This window comes from Cetorhinus maximus, chromosome 5 (assembly GCF_964194155.1).
Source record: "Cetorhinus maximus chromosome 5, sCetMax3.hap1.1, whole genome shotgun sequence".
In the NCBI taxonomy this organism is placed as follows: Eukaryota; Metazoa; Chordata; class Chondrichthyes; order Lamniformes; family Cetorhinidae; genus Cetorhinus; species Cetorhinus maximus.
In genome coordinates this window covers 127,046,133-127,063,542 of record NC_135883.1, presented here as the reverse complement: position 1 = coordinate 127,063,542, position 17,410 = coordinate 127,046,133, and the positions used below count along the sequence as shown (strand labels likewise).

Sequence of the window (17,410 nt, the reverse complement as noted above, 5' to 3'; positions counted from 1 at the left end):
TGGCCAAAATATGTAAGTATACATGTAGATCTTTAACTTTATATTTTTCCTCTTTCATAGTGACTGTGTGTAAAACCACACCAACCACGTTATCAACCACTATTGTTTCATTGAACAAGAACCGAAAAAACAGCGATAGTTCTGAAGAATTGCAAATTGATCCTTTTTTATCATTGAGGTGAAGTTGAATTTCATTTTTAAGTTTGGAACCAATTGGTTTATCTCCAGAAGAGGGCTGAGAAAGCTTTCTGAAATTATCAGAGCATGAGTTAGGCTTAAGACCTCCTGGCTTAGAAAGTTAGGAATCAAATACCATAGAATCATAGGACAGCACAAAAGGAGACCATTAGGCCCATTGAGTTTGCACCGGCTGTATCATAGCAATCCAACAAAACCAATTCTTTCCGCATCTGCCTCTTTTATTTTTCCTCCAACTACCCTTGAATTTGTATCCACATCCTATCAGGCAATGCATTCCAAATAATAACTACATGCTGCATTTTAAAAAGTGCAATGTTGTCGTTGGGAACAGTTACATAGAACATAGATAAAGCACGGGAAGCATTACTATGTTCCAAAGATAAATAGTAAAGCCTGGAATTACTGTACCTTTTCTGTTTGCCTTTGCTACTGTTCACTTATCCATTGCATCATCTAAGAACTTAGAAAATAAGAAATAGGAGCTGGAGTGGGCCCTTAAAGCCTGCTCCGCCAATCAATAAGATTATGGCTCATCATCTATTTCCTGCAATATCCCTACATCCCTTAATTCTCTTAGAATCCAAACATCTATTGACCTCTGCCTTGAATGTACTCAATGACTGAGCATCCACAGCTCTCGGATAAAGAATTCCCATGATTCGCAAGCCTTTGACTGTGAAGGCATGATCCTGATTCCTGTCAGTACCTTACGAACTTTATATGTCTCAATTAATTCAAATCCCATACTTCTAAACTCCAGGGAAGATGGGTCTAGTCTGCTCAATCTCTCCTCATAGGACAAATCATTCATTCCAGGAACCAGTCTATTGAATCTTCATTGCACTCCTTCTAGGGCAAATGTGTCTTTCCTTGGGTAAGGAGACCAAAACTGAACACATTGCTCTAAGTATGGCATCACCAATGCCCTGTATAATTGTAAGAAGACTTCTTAGCACATTAATCCATTTGTAACAAAAGCTAACATGCCATTTGCTTGCTGTACCTGCATGCTAACTTATTGATTTATAGAACCATGGAAAATGGAAAAAATTAAGCACAGGAGTCCTTTAGCCTACCTTTCCTGTGTCATGTGCAAGGACATCCACGTATCTGGAGTGCTAGCATTTTCCAGTCTTTCGCCATTCAAAAAATATTCTGCCTCTTTTATTTTACCGATCGAAGTGAATAACTTCACATAGATAAAAGCAAAATACTGCAGATGCTGGAAACCTGAAAGATAAACAGAAAATGCTGGAAAAACTCAGCAGATTTGACAGCACCTATGGAGAGAGAAACAGAATTAATGTTTCGAGTCTGTATGATTCTTCTCCAGAGCAAAAGAGAAGTAGAACGGTGATGAAATTTATATTGTTTAAGGGGAGTAGAGCAGGTGAAGCTGGATAGAAGGCCAGCAATGGGTGGGGCCTAAGGAGAGATTGACAAAGATGTCATGGACAAAAAGACAAAGGGGCTGTTAATGGTAGTGGTAAGGGTTAAAGAAGGTGCTGATAGTGGCATAAAGGTAAGAAAGCAGAATGTGTTAGTAGCAGAACAAGGATCTGCACTCTGAAAGAACAACATGGAACAAGTAACAGATGGCCCTTTTGGGGGTGGGGGAGGGCATGGTGATTAGGGGAAAAGGATGGAAAGGGGGATAAAACTATGAATAAAAATAAGTAGATTAAAAAAAATAATTTTTTTTTAAAGGGATTAAAAAAGGGGCGAAGATAGAGGAGAGAGTTCATGGTCTGAAGTTGTCGAACTCAATGTTAAGTCCAGAAGGTTGTACAGTGCCTTATCGGAAGATGAGATGCTGTTCCTCCAGTTTGCATTGGGCTTCACTGGAACATTGCAGCAGACCAAGGGCAGACGTGTGGGCATGAGAGCAGGATGGTGTGTTGAAATGGCAAGCGACAGGAAGGCCTGGATCATGCTTGCGGACAGACCGAAGGTGTTCTGCAAAGCGGTCACCCAGCCTGCGTTTGGTTTCCCCAGTGTAGAGGAGACCGCATTGGGAGCAGTGAATGCCGTAGACCAGATTGAAGGAGGTGCAAGTAAAGCGCTGCTTCACCTGAAAGGAGTGTTTGGGCCCTTGGACGATGAGGAGGGAGGAGGTAAAGGGGCTGGTGTTGCACCTTCTGCAATTGCATGGCAAGGTGCCGTGCGAAGGGGATGAGGTGTTAGGAGTGTGATGAGGAGTGGACCAGGGTGTTCTGGAGGGAACGGTCCCTACGGAATGCTGACGGGGGAATGAGGGGAAGATGTGTTTGGTAGTGGCGGCGTGCTGGAGTTGGTGGAAATGGTGGAGGGTAATCCTTTGAGTGCAGAGGCTAGTGGGGTGAAAATTGAGGACAAGGGGGACCCTTTCATGGTTCTGGGAAGGAGGGGAAGGTGTGAGAACAGATGCATGGGAGATGAGTCGGACATGGTTGAGGGCCCTGTCAACCAAAGTGGGTGGGAAATGTTGGTGAAGGAAGAGGTGTCAGAAGCCCCATTTTCGAGAATGGCATCATCGGAGATGGTCCATGTGAAGGTGAGAGAAGGGTGGAAATTGAAGCAAAATTGATTTTTAAAATTTTCCATGTCCAAACGAGAGCATGAAGCGGTACCGAAACAGTCATCGATGCACCAAAGAAAGATTTGTGGGAAGGGGCCTGAGTGGGACTGGAACAAGGAATGTTCCACATACCCTATAAAGAGGCAGGCATAACTGGGGCCCATGCTGGTACCCATAGCCACACCTTTTTATTTGGAGGAAGTGAGACAAGTTTAAGGAGAAATTGTTCAGTGAGAGAACATTGGGAAAATATTAGAGTCTATTATAAAGAATGTAATAGCAGAGCATTTAGAAATGCATAATATAATCAAGCAGAATCATTATGGCTTCATGAAGGGGAAATCATGTCTAACAAATTTATTAGAATTCTTTGAGGAAGTAACAAGCAGGATAGATAAAGGGGAACCAGTAGATGTAATATATTTGGATTTCCAAAAGGCGTTCAGTAAGGTACCACAAAGCTACTAAATAAGAGCCCATGGTGTTGGGGGTAGTATATTAGCATGGATTGAGGACTGGCTAACTAATGGAAGACAGAGAGTTGGGATACGGGGCAGCATTTTCAGGATGGCAACCTGTAACTAGAGGAGTGCCAGAAGGCACAGTGCTAGGGCCACAATTATTTACAATATATATTAATGACTTGGATGAGGGAAATGAATGCACTATTGCCAAGTTTGCGGATGACACAAAAATAGGTGGGAAGGCAAGTGGTGAGGATGAGAGTCTACAGAGGGATAGACAGGCTAAGTGAATGGGCAAAAACATGGCAGATGGAATATAATGTGGGAAAATGAGGTTGTGCACTTTGGGAGGAAGAATAAAGGAGCTGAATATTACTTAAATGGAGAAAGGCTGCAGCACAGGGATTTGGGGGTCCTCATGCATGAATCCCAAAAAGCTAGCATACAAATTTAGCAGGTAGTAGATCAGGCAATTGGAATGTTGGCCTTGATTTCAAAGGGAATGGAGTATAAAAATAGGGAAGTCATGCTAAAGCCATACAAGGCACTAGTTAAACCACACTGAGAATACTGTGAACAGTTTTGGTCCCCTTATCTAAGGAAAGATATACTGGCATTGGAGGCAGTCCAGAGAAGGTTCACTAGGTTGATCCCAGGTGTGGAGGGATTTTCTTATGAGGAGAGGTTGAGTAGGTTAGGCCTGTACTCATTGGAGTTTACAAGAATGAGAGGCGACCTTATTGAAACATAAGATTCTTCGAGGGCTTGACAGGGTAGATGCTGAGAGGTTGTTTCCCTTTGTGGGAGAGTCTAGAACCAGAGGGCATAATCTGAGTGAAGGGTCACCCATTTAAGACAAGACATGAGGAATTTCTTTTCTAAAGGTTGTTAATTTGTGGAATTCTTTACCACAGAGTGCCCTAGAGGCTAGGTCATTAAGTATATTCAAGGCTGAGGTAGACAGATTTTTAATCAGTAAGGGAATCAAAGGTTATGCGGAAAAGGCAGGAAAGTGGAGTTGAGGATTATCAGATCAGCCATGATCTCATTGAATGGTGGAGCAGACTTGATGGCCCAAATGCACTACTTCTGCTGCTACGTCTTATGGTCTAACAAGTTCAGCCAGACAGAGGAGAATGGTGATGGACGGGGATTATTCGGGGCTTTATTCAAGGTAGAAGCGGAAAGCCCTGAGACCATTCTGGTGGGGGATGGAGGTGTAGAGGGATTGGATGCCCATGGTGAAGAGGTAGCTAGGGCCTGGGAACTGGAAATTGTTGATATGACGTAGGTCATCAGAGGAATCGTGGATGTATGTGGGAAGAGACTGGACAAGAGGAGTGAGAATGGAGTCAAGATGGGAAGAAACTAGTTCCTTGGGGCAGGAAAAGGCTGACACGATCGATCTACCGGGACAGTCTTGTTTGTGGATTTTGGGAAGGAGTTAGAAGCGGGCTGTCTGGGGTTGGGAGACTGAGGTTGGAAGCTGTGGAGGGAAGATCTCCTCCAGAGTGGATGAGGTCAGTGACAGCCCTGGAAACAATGGCTTGATGTTCGGTAATGGGGTCCTGGTGGGGGATGCAGGAAAAAGTGTCTGAGAGTTGGCACTCAGCCTCTGCGAGGTGGATGTCAGTATGCCAGACAACAACAGCACCACTCTTGTCGGCAGGTTTGATCTGAGATAATGGAGTGCAGCAAGTTCAGATGGAGATGGGTTAGAGTGGGTGAGAGGAGCAGAGAAATTGAGACAGCCAATGTCACGCTGACAGTTCTCAATGAAAAGATCAAGAACAGGCAAGAGGCCAGAGGGAGGGGTTCAGGTGGAGGGTGAATATTGGAGGCAGGTGAAAGGTCTGCTGAATGGGGAGAAGACGACTCCTGCCCAAAGAAGTGAGCATGGAGGCGAAGGCGGCAGAAGAAGAGTTCAGCATTGTGCTGGACCTGAAATTCATTGAGGATGTAAGGGTATGAAAATGAGCCCTTTGCTGAGTACAGAACGTTCAGCATCAGAAAGAGGATGGTCAGAGGGTATGGTGAATACATGGCAAGGGCTGGGTTTAGAAGATGGGATGGGGTCAGAGGGACGAGAAGGGGTGGAGAGTCCTGGATGGGCGTTGGTATCAATAAGCTGTTGGAGCTTGCATTCCTTAACATCTGAAAAGAAGAGAAAAAGATTATTGTTAAGGCATTTCTTGTTAATAACTTCACACTGCCATATTGTATTCCATCCTCCATGTTCTTGTCCATTTACCCACCCTGTATATCCCTCTGCAGCCTCTGTGTCCTTTTTTGCCACTTAGATTCGCACCTAACTTTGCATCATCAGCAAACTTGGTCGCCTCATCTAAGTTAATAATATAGATTATAAATAGCTGAAGCCTGAGTGCTGATCCTTGTGGTATCTCACTTGTTACAGCCTACCGGTCCCAAATTGTCCTTTTATTCATACTCTGTTTTCTGTGCTTTAGCCAATCCTCAATCCATGCTAATATATTATTCCTCAATCTCATGAGTCCTAATTTTGTATAATAACCTCTTGTATGGCGCCTTATTGAAAATTCAAATGCACTACATCCCCTTATCCATCTTACTATTACACCCTCAAAAAAAACTCTCAACAGATTTGTCAAATACGGCCTCTTTCATAAATCTGTGCTGATTTAACTTAAATCATATGATTGAAATGCCCTGTTACCATGTCCCTAATAATAAATTCTAGCATTCTGCCCACTACTGATAACTGTTTTTTCTCTTCCTCCTTTCTTAAATACTCGCATTATATTTACAACTTCCAGTCCTTGGGAATTGTTCTAGAGTCTAAGGAATTCTGTAAAATCAAAACCAATGCATCCAGTATCTCTGCAGCTACTTCTTTTCAGGGATGAGAAAGTGCCATCATTTGGCAGAATTCCAAATTTGGGATCATGGAATTCCACACTCTTAATTTTTTTCCGACCTCTGCCTCTGCAGACGTGTATTTGAAATACAACGCATTTTAAGAAGTGACTCTAAGCATCGGAGCGCAACAACAGAAAGGGAACAGATGTTGATTCTGGCAGAGGGGGAAGTGTCTGTGCATTGTGCCTGCCCTGGTTGCCTGTGCAACGTATTGACTTGTGTCGGACGTGGTGATGGAGTGCGAGTTGACGGGTGAGGAGGGATCAAATGCAGCATGAGAACATCACAAAGCACTGATTCGGAGGACAGTTCCAAAATTGCATGTAGCCCAGAGCGTGAGGCAGCTGGTTAGGGGGCATCCCTGAGCATGGCTGCTGACTGGGAGGAAATCAGGTGGCTGGGTACTCACTTCCTGAGAACATGGTTTGTTGCAGAGGTGCAACTTTACGCAGCTTTTATTTCCCCTTTTTATCCCTGCCAATTTCCCCCCCCACCCCACCCCGTAACCACAGACTCCCTGTAGGCAACAAATAGCGTGAGCTGCCTTTCAGGCTGTTGTGCAACCTTGGTCTGCAGGTGCCTTTCTCTCTCTTAGAGCAGTATGAGAGTGTTTAGGGATAAGGACAGTTTTTTGCTGAACTTTTGTGTGTCAAACTTGTTTTAAGCCCTGGGTAGTAGGTCTTTCTGCTACTTGTGTCCTAATCCCTGTACTCCTAAAGCTGCTTAGCTTTATTGACCAGCAAGGAAAGTTGAAGATGACTACATCATTGAAACTTAGCATAAACGATTGCATTGACAGATTACATAATGTTTAATTTGTAATTTTCTTTTAGCAAGACTTTCAAAAATTAGGCAAAAAATATTAATTTTGGAAACATAGCTAAATTGGTTTGGTGATTGTGGCTGTCACCATGTGTTTGGAATAATCAGTTACAGTGATTCTTGCATACATAACAGCAATTTGTATTCCTAAAGGAGCTTTAATGTAATAAAATGTGCCAAGGTGCTTCACATGTGCCAAGGAACAGTATAAAACAAAGCATGGCACCCAGCCACACGCGATAGTAGGTCAGGTAACAAAAAGCTTGGTCAAAGAGGTAGGTTTTAAAGAGTGTCTTAAAGAAGGTAGAGAGGTTTAGGGAGAGAATTCCATAGCTTAGGGCCTTGACAACTCAATGTACAGCCACCAATAGTGGAGTGATTTAAAAGCAGGGGCCCAAGAGACCGGAATTTAAGGAGTGCAGATATCTTGGAGGGTTGTGGAGCTGGCGAACATTATAGAAATAGGGAAGGTGAGACCACGGAGGGGTTTGAAAACAAGGGTGAGAATTTTAAAGCGGAGGCATTACTTAACCAGGAGCCATTATAGGTCAGCGAGCACAGGGGTGGTAGGTAACAGGACTTGGTGTGTTTAAGAATATGGACAGCAGAATTTTGGATGACTTCAAGTTTACAGAGGATAGAATATGGGAGGCCGGCCAGGCGTGTGTCAGAAGAGTAAAACCTAGAAGTAACAAAGACACAGATGAGAATATCATCAGCAGATGAACTGAGGCAGGAGTGGAGATTAGCAATATTATGGAGGTGGATAGGTGGATAAAGGTGATCTTAGCGATGGCACAGATATGTGATTGGAAGCTCATTTTAAGGTCAAAACTGTCTGGTTCAGCCTTGGAGGGATGAATTGGTGGCTAGGGCACAGATGTTGTCTTGGGGACCAAAGACAATGCCCTCAGTCTTCCCAGTATTTAATTGGAGGGAATTTCTATTCATCCAGTACTAGATGTCAAACAATCAGTCTGTGAGTTTAGAGACAGTGGAAGGATTGAGAGAGCTGCTGATGATATAGAGTTGGGTGTTGCCAGTGTATATGTGGAAACTGACATGTTTATAATATTTTACAATTGATGTAAAACCTCATTTAAGCTGGTGATTTATATCTGCCTCTGGAACTGGAGTATGTTCAACTGTCTAAGCTGAGCTACAAAGTAAATCAAATTCAGCATGTTAAATTGTGGACTGGAATTTCCTGCGTAGACATAACTGAGAAGTTAGATCCAAGAATACCCCCGTTGGTGCCCATTTAGCTGATGTCAAGTTCCTCCCAAGTACAGTATGTTATCAATCTCATTAGACTGCACTGAAATGTAAAATCAACATAAATAAAATTGAGCAATCACAGCCCAAGGAAAGCACAAAACCCATGCCATATTTATCTTTAATTATGAAAAATTAAGTTTTAACTTCTTTAACCATCATTCATGCACAAACATAGAAAATAGGAGCAAGAGTAGGTCATTCGGCCCTTTGAGCCTGCTCTGCCATTCAATATGATCATGGCTGATCCTCTATCTCAATGCTGTACTCCTGCTCTCCCTCCACACCCTTTGATGTCTTTAGAGTCCAGAAATATCTCTTTCCTTCTTAAATATATTCAGTGACTTGGCCTCCACTGCCCTCTGTGGTAGAGAATTCCACAGGTTCACCACCCTCTAAGTGAAGAAGTTTCTCCTCATCTCAATCCTAAATCGCTGGCACCATATCCAGAGACTGTGACCTTGTTCTAGACCCCCCTCACAGCCAGAGGAAACATCATCCCTGTCAGAATTTTATACATCTCAATGAGATCCCCTCTCATTCTTCTGAACTTCAGTGAATATAGCCTAGTCGGTCCAATCTCTCCTCATACAATGCTCCTGCCATCCCAGGAATCAGTCTGGAAAACCTTCACTGCACTCCCTCTATGGCAAGTGTATCCTTTCTTGGGTAAGGAGACCAAAACTGCATACAATACTCCAGGTATGGTCTCACCAAGGTCCTGTGCAGCTGCAGTAAGACATCCTTGTTCCTGTACTCACATCCTCTTGCAATGAAGGCCAACATACCATTTGCCACCTTAACTGCTTGCTGTACTTGCATGCTTGCTTTCAGTGATTGATGTACAAGGACACCAAGATGGAGAGATAGAGATAGATTATATTCTGATACTAGTATTTACTTAATCCTGTTTTTTTAACTTTTAGTAAATTTTTAAAAACCTTCATGAAACCTCATCCTGCCTGTGGATGAGGTTTCATGCTTTTTCTGAAGCCTGCCAGGGCTCCCAGCCTGCCCACCGACCTTATGGTTGGACGGGCAGGTCCATTAACTACTTGGATTAGTTTTTAAATGGCCTCAATAGGCCGTTGACAGGTCAGCGGGTGCAAGCTGATTCGGCTGTGCCCCCGCCGACCTGAAAATTGAAATGATACGGGGTGACGTCAGGAGTTCCGCCTGACGTCATCCCGTATCATTTTATGCGTCAGCAAGCAGGCCCTGCCCCCCACTCGCTGACCTCAATATCCTGGCCCTGTTGCCAAAGCCTTGTGATCTGCCCCCAGCCAGGCTATTCAGTGCAGCTACAACACTGGCATCTGACAATGTGGAAAATTGCCCAAGCCTTGTCCTGTCCACAAATAGCAAGACAAACCCATCTAGCCTGTTACCGCCCCATCAGTCTACTGGGAATAATCAGGAAGGTGTAGTTAACAGTGATGTCAGGCAACACTTTTCCACCAATAACCTGTTCACCGATGCTCAGTTTGGGTTCCGCTAGGACCACTCGGCTCCAGACCTCATTACAGCCTTGGCTCAAACAGGGACAAAAGAGCTGAATTCCAGAGATGAGGTGAGAGTGACTGCCTTTGACATCAAGATAGCATTTGATGAAATGTGACGACAAGGATTATTGCAGTTCCCAAGGTTCAATACAGATTTAGCATAACTTACCTATTTTTAAATTCTATCCCTCCAGCAATAAGGCCTAGTGTTTTGCTTCTTTATGATCTTGCTAACCTCTGGCGCAACTTTTAGTGACGTATTTGCACTCTGAGATCCCTTTGTTCCTCTACCTCACCTGGACTTGCACCTTGCAAGTAATAAATTACCTCTGTTCTTCCTTCCATTTATCTGTTTTGAACTTCATTTGCTTATTCCGCAAGTTTATTAATGTCCTCCATACTTTGCTATTCCCCTCAGTATTCACTATTCCCGCACTTCCTGCCAATTTGATGTCATCTGCCAATTTAGAAATTGCTTTTGACTTCAAAGTTCAAATTGTTTTCAAATTTTGAACAGCAGTGCTCCCAATACTGATCCTCGTGGAACACTACTTCCCACCTTCTTTCTCAATATCTCTAATTTCCTGACAACAGTGCTGGGAAAACTGGCCTATAATTCTCTGCTTTCCCTCTTGCCTTTCTTAAATAGTGGATAAAATATTGTGCAGGTAAAGACCAGCTGTGGCTCACAAAAGGTAATAGCTTATAAGTGTGGTTTTTGCTGAACTCTTGTGAAGTCAGTTATTAAATATAAATAAAAAGTAATTTACTGTCCCTTACAAAAGATTACTATTTGTCAGCACTGATTCAGGTTTTCATTCTTTGTGCATAGGCTCAAGACACCAATTATTACTTTTTTTATCTCCTTAGGGCTGACATGAGTAACTTAGCCAAAGAGAGTGATGTAGCACTACTGGAGCAGATGAATGTCAAGCAGCTGAAAAACACAGGTGGTAGCAAGGTAGGGGATTTTATAGCTAAAGCTTTAACTGTAATATATTGCAAATATGTTTGTGAACAGTTAATTGTATATTGATTGTTCAATTGTATGCAGGTGATGGATGATCACTTGTGCCCCTATAAAAAGGACACAGACTTAAACTGTGATTTTTGAGTTTGGTCGTACATGCTTATAAAGGTCTAAAAAGATTGGTTCCAGTTCTATTCTTCACCAACTGGTTTTCTGGAGTAAAACATAATAGCAGAATATGTTGCCTAAAGATGAAGGTTAGAAACTAAAGGGGGGGAAATCAGACAAAACTAAAATGCTAGTGGCCATTGTGCAAAAGGACAGAAGGCAAGTGTAAATTGTCAGGATACAATCATCTTTGATGTTTTGGAGTCTGAACCGTACTACCGGTGGAAGAATTAAATTAATATGTGGACTTGGGTTATGTCCCTAAAAAAGAGGAAACAAAGTTGGCCTTGGCATTTACACTTACTCCAAGGAATAAAATCAGAAGTAAAGTATTTTGTGAGATGGATGCCCGTCAATTGGATAGTGATGAATATTTGGACTTTCTATTAGAATTCTTGGATGAAATCTATAAAAAGTTGATTTGCTAAATGCCATGAAGCATGGTCGGACTTTGATAGATTTTGGAAACGGGTGTTCATTACGTTTGAAGAATCTCTCATGGACTTTAACAGATTGAATTTTGTCAATCCTTTATACACAATTGCGAAGTCAGTACTAGTGTTTAAACTGCTGTATTGTGCTAAGCTGTCTTGTGGACAGGCCAGTGGTTCTAACCAGTGTTCAGTTTTCAGGGATAGAAGCTCCCTAATGTATCAGATGTTTGCTGCTTTGAAAAAATTCCTGTGGAAAGACTTTCCTCCAGCCTGATGGAAGAAATGAGATATTCTGTGATGACGAAGAGAGGAATTATTGATTGCTAGATTTTGAAATGGTCCAGATAGCGGATGCAGGTATTGCTGGCATCAATGCAATGGAAGGATTAAAGGCAGGCAGAATTAGGATAAAAGCACTTTGAGCAGCTCTGGCTGTTAAAGCAGAAGACAAAATTGTAACAGCAATAATAGGTGAATGAATTCCAAGAATGCCCTAGGTACAGTTAATAGGGGCTTCAGGTGTAACTCAAAGTATCATGTGGTGGCCTGACCAAAGTGAAGTGGCAGGGTCCTTTAAATGACACATGACAAAGAGAATTCTGAGGAATAGGGTGAAGGTAATGAAGAAACTGAACAAATTATACTAGTCACAATGAGCTTCAGTCCTGTAATGTGTTAGTCATAGACTCCTATAACTTTACAGTACAAGATAGTGCTTGCGCTTCAACAGAATATGGAATAGATTGGCTAAAATATTATCTTGATTCACTAAGGAGAAAGGATCAATGCAAGGTTAAGGAATATAACTTGTTTTAGGTATGATGATGACAACACATTAAGATCACTAGAGAGTTGTCATTCCAATTAAAATAGCTGGAGAGTGCCATTTTATAGTTATGAATGTAGTCTCCAGTGAGTTACCTGTACTGTTAAGTAAACATGAGAGAGGCCCAAATGAAATTGACATGAAGCATTATAATCAAGTGGAAGTCGTGGAAAGTCAGTGGATCTGGAGTCTACCCAGTTGGGACATTATTGCTTCCCTTTAACAAAACCTTATGTTACTCATCAATGTTAGATGAATATTAATGGCATCAAGTGATGAGAGTCAAAAAAAAATTCTCTAAGTTACATAGACAATTTGCTCACCCTACTTGTCAACGGTTAAAAATCCTGCTAAAAGGTCTAGGTGTAATTGATGGCAAGGATACAAGGAGGTTAGTGAGAATTTTTTTAAAAAATTCAATTACAGGATAAGGGTGTTGCTGGCTAGGCAAGCATTTACTGCCCATCCCGAATTGCCCTTGAGAAGGTAGTGGTGAGCTGCCTTCTTGAACTGCTGTAGGTACACCCACAGTGCTGTTAGGGAGGGAGTTCCAGGATTTTGACCCAGCGACAACGAAGGAATGGCGATATATTTCCATGTCAGGATGGTGAGTGGTTTGGAGAGGAACTTCCAGGTGGTGCTGTTCCCATGTATCTGCTGCCCTTGTCCTTCTAAATGGTAGCGGTCATGGGTTTGGAAGGCAGCGAGTTTCAGCAGTGCATCTTGTAGCTGGTACACATTGCTGCCACTGTTCGTCGGTGGTGGAGGAAGTGAATGTTTGTGGTTGGGTGTCAGTCAAGTGGGCTGCTTTGTCCTGAATGGTATTAAGCTTCTTGAATGTTGTTGGAGCTGCACTCACCTAGGCAAGGGGAGAGCATTCATTCACACTCCTGATTTGTGCCTTGTAGATGGTGGACAGGCTTTGGGGAGTCAGGAGGTGAGTTACATGCCGCAAGATTCCTCGCTTCTGACCTGCTCTTGTAGCCACAGTATTTATATGGCTAGTCCTGTTCAGTTTCTGGTCAATGGTAACCCCAGGATGTTGATAGTGGAGGATTCAGTGATGGTAATGCCATTGAATGTCAAGGGGCGATGGTTGGATTCTCTCTTGTTGGAGATGGTCATTGCCTGGCACTTGTGTGGCATGAATGTTACTTGCCACTTGTCATCCTAAGTTTGGATATTGTTCAGGTCCTGCTGCATTTGAGCATGGACTGCTTCAGTATCTGAGGAGTTGCGAATGGTGCTGAACATTGTGCAATCATAAGCGAACATCCCCACTTCTGATCTTATTATGGGAGGAAGGCTATTCATGAAGTAGCTGAAGGTGGTTGGGCCTAGGACACTACCCTGAGGAATCCTGCAGTGATTTTTCCATAATTTAGCTGATTGACCTCCAACAACCACAAATATCTTCCTTTGTGCTATGTATGACTTCAACCAGTGAAGAGCTTTCCCCCTCATTTCCACTGACTCCAGTTTTGCTAGGGCTCCCTGATGCCACACTTGCTGCCTTGATATCAAGGGCACTCAATCTCGCCTCACCACTGGACTTCGGCTCTTTCGTCTGTGTTTGAACCAAGGTTGTAATGAGGTCAGAAGCTGAGTGGCCCTGGTGGAACCAAAACTGAGTGTCAGTGAGCAGATTATTGCTAAGAAGGTGCTGCTTGATAGCATTATTGATGACCCCCTTCCAGCACTTACTGTTGATGGCGAGTACACTGATGGGTCAGTAACTGGCTGGGTTGGATTTGTCCTGCTTTTTGTGTACAGGACGTACCTGAGCAGTTTTCCACAAAGCCGGGTAGATGCCAGTGTTGTAGCTGTACTGGAACAGCTTGGCTAGGGGTGCGGCATGTTCTGGAGCACAAGTCTTCAGTACTATTGCCGGAATATTGTCAGGGACCTTAGCCTTTGCAGTATCCAGTGCCTTCAGCCATTTCTTGATATCATGTGGAGTGAATTGAATTAGCTGAAGGCTGGCATCTGTGATGCTGGGGACCTCCAGAGGAGGCTGAGATGGATCACCTACTCGGCACTTCTGGCTGAATATTGTCATGAATGCTTCAGCCTTATCTTTTGCATTGATGTACTGGGCTCCTCCATCATTGAAGATGGGGATATTTGTGGAGCGTCCTCCTCCAGTGAGTTGTTTAATGGTCCACCGCCATTCACGACTGGATGTGGCAGGACTCCGTTGGTTGTGGAATCGCTTAGCTCTGTCTATCACTAGCTGCTTATGCTGTTTGGCATGCAAGTAGTCCAGTGTTATAGCTTCACCAGGTTGACACCTCATTTTTAGATATGCCTGGTGCTGCTCCTGGCATGCCCTCCTTCACTCTTCATTGAACCAGGGTTGATCCCCTGACTTGATGGTAGTGGAAGAGTGGGCGATATGCTGGGCCACAAGGTTACAGATTGTGGTTGAGTGCAATTCTGCTCCTCATGGCCCACTGTGCCTCATGGATGCCCAGTCTTGAGTTGCTATATCTGTTCAAAATCTATTCCATTTAGCACAGCGGTAGTGCCACACAACACGATAGTGTATCCTCAATGTGAAAATGGGACTTCGTCTCCACGAGGATTGTGCGATGGTCACTCCTACCAATACTGTCATGGACAGATGGATCTGCAGCAGGTAGATTGGTGAGGATGAGGTTAAGTATGTTTTTCCCTCACCACCTGCCGCAGAGCCAATCTAGCAGCTATGTCCTTTAGGACTTGGCCAGCTAGGCCTGTGGTAGTGCTACTGAGCCACTCTTGGTGATGGACATTGAAGTCCCCCATCCAGAGTATATTCTGTGCCCTTGCCAACATCAGTGCTTCCACCAAGTGGTGTTTAACATGGAGTATTGATTCATCAGATGACAGGGAAGTGAGGGTGCGATACGTGGTAATCAGCAGGAGGTTTCCTTGCCCATGTTTGACCTGATGCCATGAAACTTCTTGGGTCCAGAGTCGATGTTGACTCCCAGGGAAATTCCCTCCCAAATGTATACGACTGTGCTGCCACTTCTGGCTCCTGATGGTGGGACAGGATGTACCCAGGGATAGTGGCTGGGACATGATCTGTAAGGTAAGGTATGATTCCGTGAGTATGACTATGTCAGACTGTTGCTGGACTAGCCTGTGAGACAGCGCTCCCAGTTTTGGCACAAACCCCCAGATGTTGGTAAGGAGAACTTTGCAGTGTCGAAAGGGCTGGGTTTGCCATTGTCGTTTCCGGTGCCTAGGTCAATGCCAGGTGGTCCATCTGGTTTCATTCCTTTTTTATTGACTTTTTGTAGAAGTTTGATACAACTGAGTGGCTTGCTAGGCCACTTCAGAGGACATTTAAGAGTCAACCACATTACTGCGGACCTGGAATCACATATAGGCCAGGCCAGAGAGGACGGCAGATTTCCTTCCCTCAAGGACATGAGTGAACCAGATGGGTTTTTACGACAATTGGCAATGGATTCATGGCCATCATTAGACTTTCAATTCCATTTTTTTTTATTATTTGACTTGGGTCCTAGAGAATTTCCCTGGATCTCTGGATTACCAGTCCAGTGACAATACCACTAAGCTGTATAGAGTATCGGGGATACTGTCATGAGCTTTAGTAACCTTTCATTGGCAAGTGATTTTAATGAGGTAGCTACCATGGATCTAAAAGTATGGGATAAGGACAGAAATATTTTCAGTCTTCATTTTGTAGACCTGGCAAGCAGATTTAATTGTTTTACAATAATACTTAGTAAAGACAAAAGCATTATTATAGATAAAGTTATGGAGAAATGGCTAGGACCAGACATGGGGCACTCGCAATGTTTCTAACTAATCATGGAGGGGAGTTTACCAATGAAGAGCTCAGAGACTTACGTGAAAACAAACCTGGTTATGATTGCTGCAGCTGAAAGCCCTTTCAAAAATAGACTCTGAAAGGAATCATGTTGTTATTGATGAAATGGTGCATAAAAGTTTAGCTGAAAACCGCACTGCATGTGCAGTTCATACAAAGAATTCACTCAGATGGTTAAAACATGTAGCCCCTACAATTCTGTCTATGGATGAAATTGCAAATTGCCGTCTTTTGTTTTTCTTCATTCTTTCATGTGATGTGGGCATGATGTGGCTAGGCCAGCATTTGTTGCTCATCCCTAATTGCCCTTCTGAAGCCATATCAGAGGACAGTTAAAAGTCAAACACATTGTTGTGTATCTGGAGCCACACATAGGCTAGACTAGATTTCCTTTCTTAAAGGGCATTGGTGCTAAAGGACATTGGTGACCCGATGAGTTTTTACGACAGTTGATAGCTGCATGGTCACCATTCCTGAGACTAACTTCATTAATTGAATTTAAATTCCACCAGCTGCCATGGTGGGATTTGATCTCATGTCCCCAGAGCATTAGCCTGGGCCTCTGGATTACTAGCCCAGTGACATTACCACAATGCCGCAGACCCGCCTGTGCTGCACAATAGACATTCTGCCCTAGAAGTGGCCACAAACTTCCTTTTCTCCTGCACTTTTGAATGCTTTGCATAATCAGAGATGGACTTTCATCAAGGCGGAGGTCTTGAAGGAAATTCAGAGTGCTGAGATGTCTCATAAAATTATTAATTGGAATTAATTGCAAAGTCATGGCCTCCGAACAGCTGATGGGAGTAAACAAGGTGCCTTGTACCTTAACCACTCATATGTTGTAATGAAGCTCCTGAGGAACCGAAAACGGTGCATCAAAGGCTGAATAGTGGTAATTTGGGTGATTGTGACATGACAGTTATCGCATCCCAAAGCCAATTGCCCAGAGTGGGCACTGGGCTGACATATATTCCAGTGAGTCTAATGAATGGAGGGATGTGACAATTGTGGGATATGCAGAAAAGTTACTGGCAAGTTTTAACTATTGGTTGAATGTTCAAGACGATGGCCAAGAAGTGAGGTCCATGACTGACAGAATGGGGTGAAAGAATGGAAAGTAAGGAAGCACAGTGCAAATACTGATAGAGTCTAGCATTAGAAAACAATCATGTATTGGAGGAAGAGCCTCCGGTAGTGCAAGAGATCTTGCAGTAGGACATAAAAGATGCAAGTGGAGGCTATTACTTGCAGAGATTAGTCAATGAAATAAAGGCCACAGAACAGCCTTGGAACAGAACTGGAGGCAGAAGTCCTCATGATTGTGAAGTTTTGGTGGCTGCCAGTAAACTTGAGGATAAACTAATAGGAAAAGCAAAACAGAGGGAATTAAATAATTGGAAAGAGTTTGGAGATTTTTCTGAGGTACTGTATAAGGGGTGACCAGAC

General features: G+C 43.3%; 1 protein-coding gene across 2 annotated transcripts in view; it reads left to right on the top strand.

The window, feature by feature from the left end:
* Nucleotides 1-17,410, top strand: part of ttk (ttk protein kinase) — a 77,074-nt gene that overhangs the window by 8,797 nt on the left and 50,867 nt on the right. For both annotated transcript variants that reach the window (XM_078542457.1, XM_078542458.1), the window contains exons 6-7: nt 61-178; nt 10,590-10,680. In XM_078542457.1, the coding sequence (XP_078398583.1) occupies nt 61-178; nt 10,590-10,680 (209 nt within the window). The remainder of the gene's footprint in view (nt 1-60; nt 179-10,589; nt 10,681-17,410) is intronic.